At 44.8% G+C, this 18,529-nt stretch overlaps 1 protein-coding gene across 1 annotated transcript in view; it reads left to right on the forward strand.

Moving 5' to 3' along the window:
* Positions 1-18,529, forward strand: part of LOC138662310 (discoidin domain-containing receptor 2-like) — a 187,207-nt gene that overhangs the window by 126,650 nt on the left and 42,028 nt on the right. Inside the window, exons 3-4 of the mRNA XM_069747778.1 lie at positions 17,356-17,498; positions 17,824-17,926. Of these exons, the coding sequence (XP_069603879.1) occupies positions 17,435-17,498; positions 17,824-17,926 (167 nt within the window). The 5' untranslated portion in view covers positions 17,356-17,434. The remainder of the gene's footprint in view (positions 1-17,355; positions 17,499-17,823; positions 17,927-18,529) is intronic.

Below are 18,529 nucleotides of genomic sequence, written 5' to 3' on the forward strand. Positions count from 1 at the left end.
ACTATATGCACTTCTTAGACAAAGCAGGAGAGCTGTATATTTATATACAGAAGGTGCACAGGTTATACCAGCTGCAGATATATAAGTGTATGCAGGAGATGCCTAGGTTATACCAGCTGTACATATATGCCCAGGTTATACCAGTATGCTTCATATCACTAGATACAAAATGGATAACTTATACCAGCTGTAATAATACATATGAATACTGCATTTATTGGCACAGACCATTCTCTAGTCTTACATTATATGGGGCTGTTGTGGATGGACATCACTGGAATTTTCAATTGTGATTTAAATATGATAATTTCCCTAAATTTTAATGTAATTGATGTAATGATGCCGGAAAGGACGTGGACTCAGTCTTTCCCTTGTTTCCTGTGACACAATATACAGTAGGTAAAGATGCGGTGTGACACGAGTATTTCATGATGTTATAATGATGATGTCAGAATTATAGATCAGATTCCTAAACTGGCCGATCAACAACAGTTGGTCTCAGCCAAAGATAAGACATTGTTTGATGTTTTGGGGGACAGGCACGGCAACAAGGGGTGAACATGTAAACTCCATGCACATTTTTCCTATGTGGGATACGAACCCTAGAACCCATATTATTGGCGTCCATATTTTCTTGCCCCCAATGAAAGATAATTGATTATAACCTCAATGTTATACTATATGGAGTGACTTCATTGTGCTGCGTTCCCTGACGTTACACTCTAGCATTTTCTCACACGGTCTGTGTGTGAATATTCTCCTCCAGAGCCGCTGTACAGTTCAGTCCAAGGCAGCTGGTAATAATCTGCAATATGATCTGTGATCTAGGACTAACCCTTACAGTGCATAAACTGCGCAGCACATAAGGATGCTACATACGCCATGTCCATGTATGTGCTCTAGAATTAGGGATTGCACTTACTTAGGGCCCAGTCTCCTCGGGGCACATTTACCCCCTTGTAGCAGTGTACATCGGGGTCATCTGGAGCTGCCACCTTCAAACTTCCATTTGCGGCCAACATTCATTTTTGCGCTTTCCTTTTTTCCTCTTCTTCTTCCAACAGCCATAACTTTATTTTTCCATGCCCCCGGCCGTATGAGAGCTTGTTTTATTGTGGGACCAGTTGCAGTTTTGAAAAATGCCATTCATTTTACACTATAATGTACTGGAAAACAGCAACAAAAAAAATTTCAAATCAGGTGAAATTGTCACAAAAAAAAATTTTGCCATTGTTTTTTTAGGTTTTACTTTTACAGCGTTCATTGTGCAGTAAAATCGACCTGACAATTGGATTCTCCAGGTTGGTACAATTATGGCAATACCAAAACTTTTTTTTTTTTTTACTTTTTTTTATCCTCATAGGAGATTTAATCCTGTGATGGTTTGATTGCTCATTCAGTGACTAGGGAAAATGATACTGGGCAAAGGAGCGACCAGACCTCATAGCAGCCACTTGTGTAACTTCTAGACTACACGTGCCCTTGACCAGACACTACGATTTCTAGAACTTCACTCCTTTTGAGTCGTATTTCCATGACAATCGCAATCTGGCTCTTAAAGGGATAGTTTAAAAAAAATAAAAATAATCAAGTGATAAAAAAAAGTTCTTCACGTCTCCAATATACGTGTGTGTTTTAAATCATTAACATTTTCAAGATCTCTGCTTGCTGTCATTAAACTATCGATGACACAGAAGTATTATTTTAGCCCATAAATGTTTTTAGTCTGCAGTTCTCTTTATGGTCAAGGTGTTTGTGACTCTTTAATTATCATCAGTATGTCACTATAGCATCCGTAACCTTATGCTATTAGTCTGACGCCAGCATTTGGGCGGCCATCTTTCCTTAATGTAATTGGGATTGTTCAGAGAAGAGCTGAAGAATGTGAGAGCTGAGGATTCTCAGCGTTCCTCCAGGAAGCCAGCGCTCATGGTTATGCAACCATTAGGGAGTCTCTGGGGAGTCGTATTACACAACAGCTGTTTTCTCCAACGACTTCCCAACCTGGACCATTTTTTAAATGTGATTGGTGCGATTCTTCCCCTTAAGTGTGAAAAAAACACAAAAATGGAAAAATGACGTCCGTAATCTGCACCATGTTTCTAAGCATAATGGTCCACTACAGTAACCCAATAACTATAACCCTCTACTCTAAGCCCTAATACAATACCCTAAACATAACCCTATACCCAGTCCCTAACCCCTAATCCTGTACAACAACCCCTGTCATATAACCCCTAATGCTATACTTTATCCTAAGCCATGAATCCTGTACATCAGCACTTGTCTCTAACTCTTCTCCATTACCTTTACCTCTATTACCTTTTATCTTAACACTTTATCCTATACCCTAACCATAATCCTGTTCCTCTACCTTATACCATAGCCCTATACCTTACACCCTCACTTACAATGTTATGCCCATAACCCTGTACATCATACTGTAGCCACAACCGTATATTATATACCAGGATTCTCAAATACGCGACCCGCAGGCACTGAGGCTGCTTCATGTGGCCCGCAGGCACTGGAGACCCCTTGGCATCCCTGCCCAGTTCAGGGGGCTGGCAGCAGCAGTGTTTTTGTTTTATTTCAGCTGAATGTGCGTCCTTAGACGTACATTCAATTGAAATGATGCACCTGATGTGGCTGTGGATGGGGATGTGGGGGAGGGGCAGCGGCGGAGCTGTGGGTTACAGGAAGCAGGAGCCGGCTGCCGCAGCTAACCCCAGTGCCCGCTGCTAAAGAGAAATGAATATTCATAAATCTTCATCCCCATGGAGTGGAGAGCAGTGAATATTGATTTCTCTTTAATAGCGGACACAGAAAGCACAGCCGCCGGATTCCCTGAGTGACCGTGCAATCTTGTGTGCCTGCTACTAAAGAGAATGAATATTCACTTCTCTCCATGCTGGGACTATAGGAGTGGAGAGCAGTGAATATTCATTCCCTTAAGTAGCAGGCACACGTAATCGCCAGACCGAAGGAAGCCAGCTACTGTGCCCGCTATTAGAGATCATTGAATACGCCGGAACTGTAGGAGTGGAGAGCAGTGAGTATTCCAGCAGCTGTCCTCTGCTTGTATGCAGTGCAGTCCATCACTGCCATGCGCTGCTTACAAGCATAAATCAGCAGCTGGCATCAGAACAAGACACTGCAAGGGAACGCAGGAAGGTAAGTTGGATGGTTTATTTTTGGTAATGCTTATCTGATGGTGGCCATGCATACCAGGATGGGGATTGGGATCATGTATACCAGGATAGGGATGAGGGGGCCATGCATATGAGTCACCCGCCAGGGCCGTGGGGTACTCGGTACCAAGTCCAGTCGCAATTAAAGGGGATGTCACATGGCTGCGACCCGGTCCGTGGCCCTGGGCACCCAAATAAAAGGGGAAAGGTCTTTAAAAGGTTTTGTTGTAAAGTTTGGGTTCATGACGCCACCTGTGGTTCTCGGTCAGAGGGGACCGACGCTGCTTAAAGGGGTCCTCTGGGGAGATGTTAAGGTACCGTCACACTTAGCGACGCTGCAGCGATACCGACAACGATCCGGATCGCTGCAGCGTCGCTGTTTGGTTGCTGGAGAGCTGTCACACAGACCGCTCTCCAGCGACCAACGATGCCGGTAACCAGGGTAAACATCGGGTAACTAAGCGCAGGGCCGCGCTTAGTAACCCGATGTTTACCCTGGTTACCATGCTAAAAGTAAAAAAAAAAACAAACACTAGATACTTACCTACAGCCGTCTGTCCTCCAGCGCTGCGCTCTGCTTCTCTGCTCTCCTCCTGTACTGTCTGGGAGCCGGAAAGCAGAGCGGTGACGTCACCGCTCTGCTTTCCGGCTCACAGCCAGTACAGGAGGAGTGCAGAGCGCAGCGCTGGAGGACAGACAGCGGTAGGTAAGTATCTAGTGTTTGTTTTTTTTTACTTTTAGCATGGTAACCAGGGTAAACATCGGGTTACTAAGCGCGGCCCTGCGCTTAGTTACCCGATGTTTACCTTGGTTACCAGTGAAGACATCGCTGGATCGGTGTCACACACGCCGATCCAGCGATGTCTCCAGGGAGTCCAGCGACGAAATAAAGTTCTGGACTTTCCTCAGCGACCAACGATCTCCCAGCAGGGGCCTGATCGTTGGTCGCTGTCACACATAACGATTTTATTAACGATATCGTTGCTACGTCACAAAAAGCAACGATATCGTTAACAATATCGTTATGTGTGAAGGTACCTTTACTGCAGCAAAGATGGCAACGCTTCCCACAGGTGAAGCAGGGTCCCCAGGGCTCCGGTGTGCTGGGTAGGGATGGTGTATGTCGGCAAATAAATAGAAGACACAGAGTTGTAACGTCTTTACCTGGTTTACTGGTGGTAGCAGGCTACAGGCCAGGGAACCAGGAACAGGTGGTGATATGGTCCGGCTGGCCTGGAGGCAATGGTGATCCCTCTCCCAGGTGAGGTCCATAAGCCTTCCTACTCGCGCTCGTATGCGAGGTCCCTGCTGCCTGTAGCATGCTGGCAAAGTCCTCTCCTGTCCTGGGACAGTTACCCGTATGGTGGTCAGTGTGAGCCTTTTTATAGGGTCTCTATCACGACCCAGGCTCCTCATGTACTGCTGCACCCTCAGGTGTGGGTGCGTGCAAATCACATAAAGTCCTATGCCCTCCGGTTCTGCCGTGCGACATGGAGTACAACACAGCCTCGGGCTCCCGGTGCCCGGTTCCTGCTCTTCGGCCCAGAGGGTGCCCGGTCACAGTTCCCCTCTAAGCCCTTTCTTTCTCCTATGCTTCTTTTCTCTGATGATCACTAACATGAAACCCTTCAGGTTATCTTCCTTTCCTGGAGCTGCAGCTCACACGTGGCTGCACAGCCCCACAGTCTGCTCTCAGTCCTTCCTCTCTCTTCCACTGTCTCTCCAGACTAATCTAACTCCTCCTCCGGACAAGAATACTTAAAGGGAACCTGCCACCCCCCAAAATCAATGATGAGCTAAGCCCACTAGCATCAGGGCCTTATGAAAAAGAGGTTAGATTATACTCACCCAGGGGCGGTCCCGCTGTGGTGGGCGTCGCAGTCCGGGGCCTCCCATCTTCTTACAATGACATCCTTTTCTTGTCTTCACGCTGCGGCTCCAGCACAGGCGTACTTTGTCTGCCCTATTGAGGCAGGGAGGCTCCAGGAAAGGTCAGAGAGCCGCAGCGTGAAGACAAGAAGAGGACGTCATCGTAAGAAGATGGGAGGCTCCGGACCGGACCACGACGCCCACCGCAGCGGGACCGCCCCTGGGTGAGTTTAATCTAACCTCTTTTTCTCATCTTTCAGGATACATCGGGGGCTTATCTACAGCATTACAGAATGCTGTAGATAAGCCCCTGATGCTGGTAGGCTTAGCTCTTTGTCGATTTTGGGGGTGACAGGTTCCTTTTAAAGCTGGGGAAGCTCCCCTGAATCCGGGTTCAGAGCTCCCCCTTCTGGCCTGGATTCAGAATGTGTTGCATGTAGGTGCGTTACCTGATCAAGGGAATCCTCCTTGCCTCCAAGCATGATATTACCCTCCCCGAAAGGAAGGCAACATCACTGTAACAACCGGTTACCTGGGGTGTTACACATACCAAGATAGGGATGAGGGGGCCATGCATACCAGGGTGTGGATGAGGGGACCATGCATACCAGGATAGGGATGAGGGGACCATGCATACCAGGATAAGGATTAGAGGGCCATGCATACCAGGATAGGGATTAGGGACATATATATACTGTAATCCAGGATAGGAATATTAGTACAGAATTGAACACATTTTTTGCTTCATTTTTTTTTTTTTTCCTACTTACCTCCTCTAACACCTAGGGACATACTGTAACTACAATATGAGGATCTGGATATGAGGACAACATGGGGGACATAACTACAATATTAGTGCAAATTTGTTACCACCACATCCATAATGACCCAAGCTCTAAAAAAAAACTATAAAAAAAACCGGCAAAAATGTTCAAAAGGTATATTAAAAAAAAATGGTATCACTAAGAATGTAAATTTGTTCTTTAAATAATGCGGCTTTTCTATATGTGGCCCACATACCCAGCTGAGTTTTTGACCCCTGTTCTCTATTGTGGGGTGTAAGAGGCCATTTAGGGACCACATCAGCAGTGCCTGCGTAGCCAATTTTCACTGTTATAGTCCTCGCTATGTTCTGTACATGCGGTTACATCATCTCTGCCCGCACCCACATTTATGGCACATATCACATTCCACATTATTCATTTTCCTCTACTTTATGCCAGATGTAAGATGGCACGTTGCTGGAGCGACCTGCGTCATGTGCAGACCTGCCCTAATGACTTACATGTGACAGGAGGAAGGATGAGAGGGACATGAGCCAAAGCACAGCCCGTACATGTAAGCAGCTCGTACCGTCAATGCCAATATTTCTGGGTAACGCCATGTGTCTGCCCGCCAAAGACGACCCGATGCAGGATCCTGAGAGAACCATCAGCGTCTCTATTAGAAGAAACCACTTTCATAGGAAGTTATGCATGTAATGTTTTGTGGGTGTTGTCTGGCGACAGTTGGACACCCTATGGCGGTATATATTGGGAAGTTTAGAAAATTTGTAGCTATTTTATAATGGTTTTATTTAGGCAGTCTTTGGTGGTCTTAGTCGAACCCTGTATGATAGTAGCATGTGGGCATTGTATGATAGATGAGCTTATGTAAAAATATGATTTCTGGTGATGTTTAGCACAGTATGGTCGTTTTAGTTAGGTTATGGGTGGTTGTTTTATTTACGCACAGTATGGAGGCTTTATTTTGGCATGTACAGTAGTGTTAGTTGAACACTGTATGACTGCAGTAGTTGGGCACTGTTTGGTGGTGTTATTTAAAATTAAAGTATACTTCCCGGTGATATTATTTATCAGTGTGGTTGTTCTATTTAAGCACTATAATAATAATAATAATATAAATAATAGTGATAATTTTATTTCTATAGCGCCAATATATTCAGCAGCACTTTACATTTTAGAGGGGACTTGTACAGACAATAAAAGACATCACAGCATAACAATAATCACATAAATCAATAGATACCAAGAGGAATGAGGGCCCTGCTCGCAAGCTTACAATCTATGAGGAAAAAGGGAGACACGAAAGGTGGATGGTAACAATTACATTCATTTTTCTGACCAGCCATAGTGTAAGGATCGGGTGTTCATGTAATGCTGCATGAACCGTTTATCAGCCAGAATATGTAACCGTACAGACACAGAGGGCTAATAGATGCATGAAGCAGGTGAGAACAGGATACGAGGAACCTACTGTAGTTATGAAGAAAAATATTGAATCTGCAACAAAGGGATAGTTAGATTAATGCGTTGAGACGGTAGGCCAGTCTGAAGAAATGCATTTTTAGGGCACGCTTAAAACTGTGTGTATTGGGGATTAATCGTATTAACCTGGGTAGCGCATTCCAAAGAATTGGGGCAGCACATGAGAAGTCTTGGAGACGGGAGTGGGAGGTTCTGATTATTGAGGATGCTAACCTCAGGTCATTAGCAGAACGGAGGGCACGGGTAGGGTGGTAGGCTGAGACCAGGGAGGAGATGTAGGGTGGTGCTGAGCCATGGAGTGATTTGTGGGTGAGAGTGATAAGTTTATAAATACAGTACTGTGTAATGGTCTTAGTTGAGCACTGTATGATTGCAGTATTTGGGCACTATTAGTCTGAAAGCACATGATTTTGGGGGTATTATTTGGAGACTATATGAAGATGTTATTTAAGTGCTATTTAGTGGTTGTGATGACTTGTACACTCTGATGTCATCTCTGCAAGGTACACAACTGTTGTTCAGCAGCTTTAGCACTATATGGCAGCATGTTTGAGACACATAGCATGCAGCATGTTCGGTGTCCATGTGTACATAAACATATATGGGCCACTAATATGTGTCAGATATCTGATACTTTGAATTAGTTGATAACCATAGAAAGTATATTGTAAGGGTATGTTCTCGGGGTATGTTCTCAGTTTTGAAAACTCCATGAAAAATCTCTATGTGAACATACCCTGAGGGTGGAGGAAGTCTTTTGAAATCCCACATTATTTTTCAGATTATCAACTTTTCTGGATTATTAGTTGACAGAGTAAAATAATTGCACTTTCGTCCAGTGACAATAAGACGGATACAGAAGTCCGAGCTGCTATGTCAGGGTAATCGTACAACAGATTCCTCTGTCCTCATGGGAGGATCTTCCTGTGCCGATCCCTCCTCACTTGTAAATAAGTGGCCTAATGTCATCTCCAGGGAAAGGGCCTTGTCATAGCATCTGCACTTGATCTACTGGACCATCTGTATATTCCCCCCAACTGGTATTTTTATTGACTGTATTGAAAACAGCTTTACATAAAAGGCATAGAATCACTATGGATAGTAACACATTGTACCACAGCCCATGTACGGACATTGGAGCGTGAAGCACGTACGGACCGCACGTCTCCTGACCCAAACTCTATGGCCTCATAGGAATATATGAAGGTGACACATTCAGGGCAGGACACCCGCAGTCAGGCCATGAACATCTGATTTCGGACTAAAGCAGTATTTTATTGCACTGCACTGATATTAAGTTGCTTTATGTATGGAGTTGTTATTCGGTCACTATATGGCAGTATTATGTGAGCACTGTTTTGTGGTATGAAGTGAGCAGTGTATGGTGATACTATGGGAATACTGGTGGTATTATATATGTACTGTGTGGAGGTATTATTGTATGTGACTATACGTGTTACTATACGGTGATATTTTGCAAGCACTGTATAGCAGCAAAATGTTAGCACTGTATGGTGGTGGTATATGTTCACAGAAGTGTAGTATTATTTGAGCATGGCAGTATTATATGTGCACTGTATGCCGGAAGTATGTGAGCACTGTATGGGAATATATGTAAAGTGTATGGTAATATATGTGTATCATATGGCAGTAATATGTGAGAACTGTATGGCCGTTGTGATGCAGCGGTAGGACCATATACAGTGAAACGACAGTGACCCAAGCAAGTTCAAACAAAATGTTCTTTTATTGTGTTACTTCACACAGTCAATATAGTATACGGCTTCTTCATACAGTCCATTAATAATGCATGGCTATATGACGCAGTCAATACACAGGCCGAACTTCCCTCTGTCCAGTTTCCCTGGGTGACCGCACGCCGGTAACAAGTCTCTGTACTCACTCAGCCCACTGCACTCTTTATCCTCTGGAGTGCAGCCGGGTACACATAAGACAGCCCAAGACGCAGGGTGTCAGTCTCTCTGGTTCCTTTAGCCTCTGTGCTGCTCCACACAGAGAGAGCTCTGCAGACAACTGCCCTGTCTGCTTCCAAGAACACACTGACACACCTCCCCCAGTACTACAGGGCTTTTTAATCAGTCACTGCTTCACTCTTCTAATTACAGCCACAGCTGTGTCTGTAGTACACCCTCATGGCTTCACTACGCTTCCTTGCACATTCTGGAGAGCACATACAGCACCCCCTAGCTGTAACAGGGGTCACTGCCTCACACCGTGTTATGTGAGCAATGTTTGGTCGTATTATATGAGCACTGTATTGAGGTGTTATGTGAGCATCATATGTCGGTATATTTCTCTCTGTGTAGTGGTATTTTGTAAGCGCCATATAGCAGAAAAATGTTAGCATTGTATTGTTGTAGCTTACAACAAGGAAGTTTTTGGGTGATGGGAAGCAGAGTAGGGAGCACATGGCATGAAGAGTGGAGCCAGGCTGTGTACAGATGAGCACATGTGTTTTCAATTACGGCCACTCACGAGACGATTCCAGGAATTTTAACCCCCCAAAACATCCAGAACAGGAGAAAAACAAGAAGACCGAGAGGGCGCAGATTCCTAGATGACAGGGACTGTAAGATCATTGTCATGCGGCGGAGGCACCGGGGGTCTTATCCAGATATCTCGGTAGGGTGACTTACTACGAATCTAGGGGAACGTAAAAGGGGTCTCTGGTCTGAGGTAGTTTGTAATAGATTTTATATTACCTTTACAAGATCTCTGTCAGTGAATGTTAATCTACTTAAATCCAGAGGCTGAAATGCATCAGCTGAGGGTCTGGGACTATCCTATTATAAGGTGATAAGCCTGGGCTCCAGACTGACACATTGTAACAAAAACAGGGGAGAACCCTGGGAAGCTGATGTAATAGCTCACGGGACGTAACAGACTGGTTACAACTGTAACAAACACTCAGCTGTGGGATGTATCAGACCAGCTAGGGATTTTCAGATTGCAATTCACTGACAGAAAGGAGAGATCTTTGGAAAGTTGCCGAACTTCTCATTACACTTGGATTAGGCATTTTTCATGTATCTTCCTATAGATGAGAGGTCTGCACAATGGGACCTTCTAGGCCTTGGGTCTCTACAACTCTCAGCATGTGAACCTGTAAACTGAGATTTGCAGTTTCAGGGGAGTCACAGGTTATATGGGCATTCATCTTTCAGGTCTATATGTTGCATTATTGACATTACCAGATGGGACCACGCTTGAGTGGTTTGTACAGGATAATGGAAGGATGTACTAACCCGATACAGGAGACGCAGGAAGTCCAATAGCATCTACCGTCATATCCAGCATCACAATACAAGCGTTTCTGCTTCTTTAACTCTTGCAATGCTGCTCCACCCTGTTTAAGGCTATCCTTAGTGGTCACCGATTACAGTTGCCCACCCTATATAACGATAACCATAATGGTCTCTGATCATCATGGCCCACCCTGTATAAAGCTCCTTGCATCTTCTTGCCCTACTACTTGCACCAGTGACCCTATTCCCTCACATCTCCTCCCGTCTATTTCCCCTGCTGTAACCACTCACCTAACAAAAATATTCAACCCCTCTCTCATATGGTATATCTTTCCCTCATTTAAACACACCAGCATACATCCATTACTTAAAAAACCATCCCTCGACTAAAACTGTGAGACCGGTCTCTAATCTCCCCTTCATCTCGAAACTCCTGGAACGCTTGGTCCACTTCTGTTTAATCTGCTATCTCTCAGATAACTCTCTTCTTGACACTCTACCATCCGGTTTCTGCTCTCTACTGAAACTGTCCTCACTAATGTCTTTAATGATCTACTAACAGCTAAATCTAATGGTCACTGCTCCTTGCTGGTTTGCCTGGATCTCTCTGCAACATTCGACACAGTGGATCATCAGCTCCTCCTCACTATACTACACTCCATCAGCCTCAAGGACACCTTTCTCTCCTGGTTCTCCTCCTACCTCTCTGACCACTCCTTCACTGTATCTTTTGCTTGTTCCTCCTCCTCTCCTTTTCCTCTTACTGTCGGGGTTCCACAAGGATCAGTTCTAGGCCCCCCCCTATTCTCCTTGTATACTGCCCCTATTGGACAAACCATATGTCATGATTCATTTTTGCATTCATGAGTCATGACAGCTCTGGTTCTGCTTTAATGTAAACGTTGCTTTTTTCCTTTTGGGCCAGCAAAGGTTAATGTCAGTTTCTTTGCTGGCAGCTGCTTTGTTGCTGGTCAGCTGATGTGGGTGGTGACCACTCCCACCATCTTTTAAATTATCACATGATGTATCAGCTGACTGTTGGTAATAGAGTTAATCTATGAAGACCAACCTAGGAGTTTTTTGCTCTCTGGTTTCAGCGGTATATATGCTGCTTTTGTGGAGTTCGGGTTCCTGGTTCTGTATCCTCTGCTGTGTGGAGCTTGGCAGGGGAGGCTGGAGCTAAAGTATCATTTTCCCTTTCCTTGTCTGTCTGGTACTTGTCACTTCCCCTGTGTTGATACCATTTGCAGTGGTGAGGCTAGTGTCCTTGCTGACCAGTTCCCTAGCCAGGGTATAGTGAGGTGACAGCTAGGGACTAGGCACATGATGGCGGCGGGGAGAAGACCCGCATAGGCTGTTAGTGGAGCTTAGGGATAGGTAGAGGTTAAGAGGTGCCCCATCCCTCGCTCCCTACTGTTAGGACCTTCCTCTCCCTTTTTTTCCAACCCGTTGTTTGTGTTTGTTGTGCCGTCCACCGGACTTAAGGTACCGTCACACTAAGCGACGCTGCAGCGATACCGACAACGATGTCGATCGCTGCAGCGTCGCTGGAGAGCTGTCACACAGACAGCTCTCTAGCGACCAACGATCCCGAGGTCCCCGGTAACCAGGGTAAACATCGGGTTACTAAGCGCAGGGCCGCGCTTAGTAACCCGATGTTTACCATGGTTACCAGCGTAAACGTTAGAAAAACAAACACTACATACTTACCTTCAGCTGTCTGTCCTTCGGCGCTCTGCTTTCCTCTGCACTGTCAGCGCCGGTCAGCCGGAAAGCAGAGCGGTGACGTCACCGCTGTGCTTTCCGGCTGGCCGGCGCTGACACAGGATGCAGGAGGAGTGCAGAGAAGCAGAGCGCCGGGGACAGACAGCTGAAGGTAAGTATGTAGTGTTTGTTTTTTTAACGTTTACGCTGGTAACCAGGGTAAACATCGGGTTACTAAGCGTGGCCCTGCGCTTAGTAACCCGATGTTTACCCTGGTTACCAGTGAAGACATCGCTGGATCGGCGTCACACACGCCGATTCAGCGATGTCAGCGGGAGTCCAGCGCGAAACAAAGTTCTGGACTTTCCTCAGCGACCAACTATCTCCCAGCAGGGGCCTGATCGTTGGTAGCTGTCACACATAACGATTTCCTTAACGATATCGTTGCTACGTCACAAAAAGCAACGATATCGTTAACGATATCGTTATGTGTGAAGGTACCTTTACTCATCCCAATTGTGACACCATCAGTAGATTTGGTTGTCAGTACCATCTCTTTGCTGATGACACTCAATTATACACATCATCTCCTGACATCACGCCTGCATTACTACAAAACACCAGTGATTGTCTTACTGCTATCTGGAACTATCTACTATCTATCTGGAACTGAACTGTTCAAAAACTGAACTAGTTTCCTCCGTCCACTAACCTACCTATGCCTGATATTGTCATTTCCGTGTGTGGTTCTACCATTATTTCCAAGCATCATGGGATCATACCAGATTCACTCCCTACATCTGATCACTCGCTCACACTTGTCATCTACACCTCAAAAACATTTCTAGAATTCGGACTTTTCTTACTTTCGACACTGCAAAAACTCTTAACATTGCTCTTATTCATTCTCAAATGGACTATTGCAACTCTCTACTAATTGGTGTCCCTCTTACTAAACTCTCTCCTCTCCAATCTGTCCTGAGTGCAGCAGTCAGGATCATATTCCTCGCCAACTGTTACACTGATGCCTCAATCGTGTGCCAGCTATTGCACTGGTTACCCATCCACTCCAGAGTTCAAATATAAACTTATCACTCTCACCCACAAAGCACTCCATGCTTCAGCACCACTCTACATCTACCTCGTCTCAGTATATCACCATAAGGCTAGAGTCACGCTAGCGTATTGCATCCGATGCGATAGCATCGGATGCGATATGCTAATGACCCTCGGCTCCTGCTCTGCTGTCAGCAGGAGCCGAGTGTCATGCATCTGAGCTCCGAGCCTCTCGCACAGAGCAGATCGGAGCACAGCTGCGGAGGAGACAGAGAAATTAATTTCTCCGTTTTCTCCATTGCCGGGGTCAGTGTATAATGCACATCACTCGGATGATATCCGAGTGATGTGCGTTGTCTCACTCGCACCCATAGGCTTATATGGGTGCGAGTGAGCTGAGACTCGGCTGAGTGTCGGTGACAATCGCAGCATACTGCGATTTCACTCGTACGTTGAAAACGGCCGAGGAAAAAAACGATGATGGGAGCTGCCCCATAGAGGAATACTGGTCCGAGTGCTATGCGATTTTTTTTGTTTTTTTATCGCATAGCACTCGTTCGTATTATATGGTAGTGTGACTCCGGCCTAATTGTGCCCTCCGTTCTGCTAATGACCTAAGATTAATATCCTCAATAATCCGAACCTCCCACACCCGTCTCCAAGACTTTTTGCTTGCTGTCCCAATTATTTGGAATGCACTACCCAGGACACGTAGATTTATTCCCAATAACCACAGTTTTGAGCGTGCCCTAAAAACGCATTTCTTCAGACTGGTCTATCACCTCAACATACTTATCTAACTATCCCTGTTTTGCTCAAACAAAATTTTCTTAGTATCATCTGTTCTCACACCATTCATGCAATTAATAGCCCTCTGTGTCTGTACTTTTACACATACTGGTTGGCTACTGGTTCATTCAGCATTATGTGAACACCCTATTTATTACATTTATGGTTGGACTGTACAATACAATTGTTACCATCCACCTCTCGTGTCTCCCCTATTTCCTCATAGATTGTAAGCTTGCGAGCAGGGCCCTCATTATACCTCTTGGTATATGTTGATATATGTAATTATTGTTATTCTGTCTTTTATTGTCTGTACAAGTCCCCCTAACATGTAAAGAGCTGCGGAAAATGCTAGCGCTATATAAATAAAATTATTATTATTATTATTATTAGAAAGCTAACATCAGTGGTTACTGTATGGTTCCCTGTATAAGGCCAACCTTATCGGTTACTGTATCTTGGCCCACCCTGTATAAGGCTAACCTTAATGGTCACCGCATTGTGGCCCACTATGTAAAAAGCTAACTATAGTTGTCACAGGTTATCGTGGCCCACCCTGTATAAGGCTAACCTTAGTGGTCACCAGCTAGAGTGGCCCACCCTGTATAAAGCTAACCTTAGTAGTCACCATATCATTGTCAATCTTATATAAGGCTAACTTTAATGGTCACCATATCGGGGCCCCACCCTGTATAAAGCTAAACAGTGGTCACCGGTTATTGTGACCCACCCTGTATAAGGCTAACTTTAGTAGTCACCAATTGTCATGGCCTCCCTGTATAAGGCTAACCATAGCGTTCACTGGTCATCGTGACCCACCCTGTATAAGACTAACATTAGTGGTAACCAGGTGTCATGGCCCACCCTGCATAAAGCTAACCTTAGTGGTGACCGTTATCATGGCCCACCTTGTAAAAGGCTAACCTTAATGGTTACCATATTTTGGCCCACCCTGTATAAAGATAACCTTAGTGGTCACCGTATCATGGCCAATCCCGTAAGAGGCTATCCTTAACGGTTTGCATATCTTGGCCCTCTCTGTATAAGGCTAATCTGAGTGGTCACCGTATCATGGCCCATCCTGTAAGAGGCTATCCTTAATGGTTTCCATATCTTCGCCCTCTCTGTACTGAATAAGGCTCACCGTATCATGACCCACAATGTATAAAGCTAAGAATAGTGGTAACCGGCTATCATTGACCCACCTTGTATAAGGCTAACCTTAGTAGTCAAAAATTGTCATGGCCCATCCTATATAAGACTAGCCATTGTGGTCACTTATTATCATGGCCCACCTTGCATAAGGATAATCATAGTGGTCACCGGTAATCGTAGACTACCCTGCATAAATCTAATCTTAGTGGTCGCATGTTACCGTGTCCCACCCTGTATAAGGCTAAAATTTGTGATTATTGTATCATGGTCCACCTTGTATAAGGATAATCATAGTGGTGACCAGTTATCATAGACCACCCTGTATGAGGCTAACCTTAGTGGTCACCATATTGTGGCCCACCCTGTATAAGGCTAACCTTATAGGTCACCAAATCATGGCCCAACCTGTATAAGGCTAACCTTAGAGGTCACCATATCGTGGCCCACCCTGTATAAGGCTAACCTTAGAGGTCACCATATCGTGGCCCACCCTATATAAAGCTAACCTTAGAGGTCACCATATCGTGGCCCAACCTGTATAAGGCTAACCTTAGAGGTCACCAAATCATGGCCCACCCTGTATAAGGCTAACCTTAGAGGTCACCATATCGTGGCCCACCCTATATAAAGCTAACCTTAGAGGTCACCATATCGTGGCCCAACCTGTATAAGGCTAACCTTAGAGGTCACCAAATCATGGCCCACCCTGTATAAGGCTAACCTTAGAGGTCACCATATCGTGGCCCACCCTGTATAAGGCTAACCTTAGTGGTCACAATATCATGGCCCAACCTGTATAAGGCTAACCTTAGAGGTCACCATATCGTGGCCCACCCTGTATAAGGCTAACTCTAGTGATCACTGTATTATGGCCTACCCTGTAAAAGGCTAACCTTAATGGTTACCATATTTTGGCCCACCTTGTATAAAGATAACCTTAGTGGTCACCATGTCATGGCCCACCCTGTAAGAGGCTAACCTTAATACCTTGCCATATCTTTGCCCTCTCTGCCAAGGCTAACCTTAGAGGTCACCGTATTGTGGCCCTCCATGAATAAGGCTAGCCATAGTGGTCACTCAACTTACCCAGAAATAAATTGCTGAATAATATATCTAAGAAATTAAACAAAGTGGGTGATATTTACTGGGGATCTTTACATGTTGACGTGTATTTTCTTTTGCTGCGATTTTCATAAAATCATGGGAAGAAATGCATCAGGAACATGTCATGTGAATGCGGTCTTAAACTGTGTTAACTTCTAAGGCTGATAACAGAAAACAATAGTTTGCCATTTATTACCTAAGTAGAGGGTGTTGTCATCTACTGTCTGCCCGGGGATGTGGTTGTTTAAGAAACAGCCTATTCTACTTGAAGGATTTTATTTTACTTTACCTGGCCTCATAACATCTCCACACTCCTCTCCTAAAACACTCTGCACTGCTAAGGACACTGCTCCTTCCGCTCTCTGTTTCTGACCCTCCCACCTGCCTCCTTTTCCCTCCTCACACCTTGACACTTCCCCATCACCTGCAGTCCTGTCCTCATTGAAATCATCATATCCCTGGTCACTGCCTCCTGTAAAAACAACAGACTTCTCTGCTGAAATACTCTGTGCTTCAATATTGTATTCTAGTTTTTATCCCCACCATTGTGTAATTCTCATTCTTTCCAGCTGTAGCTGTAGAGCTGAAGTTTACAGAACATTGACCTACAATGGGAGGGTTATCTAGACATGAACAATAAATTTGTGTCTTCTGCCATCTACTGGTCAGAGGTAGAACTACATCATATAGTCAACTGGGCAAAACTTTATATAGTCTGTGGGCCTAATGGGCGGAGGATCCATACAGCCGCTGGACTAGGCTAGGCATGACACAGTGTATCAGTTTTGCCCCTTGTTTTGTGACTTATATACTTTGTGTTTCAATGGCTCATTATTTTTAAGATCTGTTTGCTGTCACTGAAAATCTGTCCCAAAATATTTGGAATTTCCACGTAACATTATATATAAGCCATCATCAGATTCCACTGTCTCGTTATATTCCTTTCTTTTACAGAAATGTAGCTGAGTGAAGCTGTCAGCCGTCAGAAGAACTGGAAAGCTAGCGGGGTCAGTACACGTCTAGGCTCCGCAGAATGTATCTCTGCATTTTTCTTCTGGTTTTTCTCACTGGACGATCAACCTCAGAAGTTATACCTGGTGAGGACAGTTCGTGGACCTTTCTTATATATTTTGTCTATAAATTTCTTTCTGAATAGAACCATTCTTAGGTAAGATCCAGAGCGACAAAGCCTAGATTGGATATTTCTCACCATGGAAGGTTTGCTACAATTCTATCCAGTCTAGACAATCCACTGTGAGCTCCATGTTCTGGACACCAGATTGATACATTGTAGCAAACCATCAGGACAGGAGAGCGTTGTGCTGGTGATGTGTTTACCCAGGATTCCTCCGGTAGCTATATACGTGGCAAGTTATTGTGCGGTTATCGCCCCATCTATATCTCTTTTTTTTCTCCCGGCAGCCATATGTCGGTATGCCCTTGGGATGCATGACCGAACGATACGTGATGAGGACATCACTGCCTCCAGCCAATGGTATGAGTCAACCGGGCCCCAGTATGCGAGGTATGCCACTATCCGATCTACATAAAGCACTCATAAGGGAATATCCTTGTAGTCTTAGCACATAGAGGCAAATGAGCTTTAATGGGGATAAATGTAAGGTCATGCACTTGGGTAGAAGTAATAAGATGTATAATTATGTGCTTAATTCTAAAACTCTGGGCAAAACCGTCAATGAAAAAGACCTGGGTGTATGGGTGGATGACAAACTCATATTTAGTGGCCAGTGTCAGGCAGCTGCTACAAAGGCAAATAAAATAATGGGATGCATTAAAAGAGGCATAGATGCTCATGAGGAGAACATAATTTTACCTCTATACAAGTCACTTGTTCGACCACACTTAGAATACTGTGCACAGTTCTGGTCTCCGGTGTATAAGAAAGACATAGCTGAACTGGAGCTGGTGCAGAGAAGAGCGACCAAGGTTATTAGAGGTCTGGGGGGTCTGCAATACCAAGATAGGTTATTACACTTGGGGCTATTTAGTTTGGAAAAACGAAAGCTAAGGGGTGATCTTATGTTAATGTATAAATATATGAGGGGACAGTACAAAGACCTTTCTGATGATCTTTTTAATCATAGACCTGAAACAGGGACAAGGGGGC

The sequence above is a fragment of the Ranitomeya imitator genome, chromosome 2 (assembly GCF_032444005.1).
Source record: "Ranitomeya imitator isolate aRanImi1 chromosome 2, aRanImi1.pri, whole genome shotgun sequence".
Taxonomy (NCBI): Eukaryota; Metazoa; Chordata; class Amphibia; order Anura; family Dendrobatidae; genus Ranitomeya; species Ranitomeya imitator.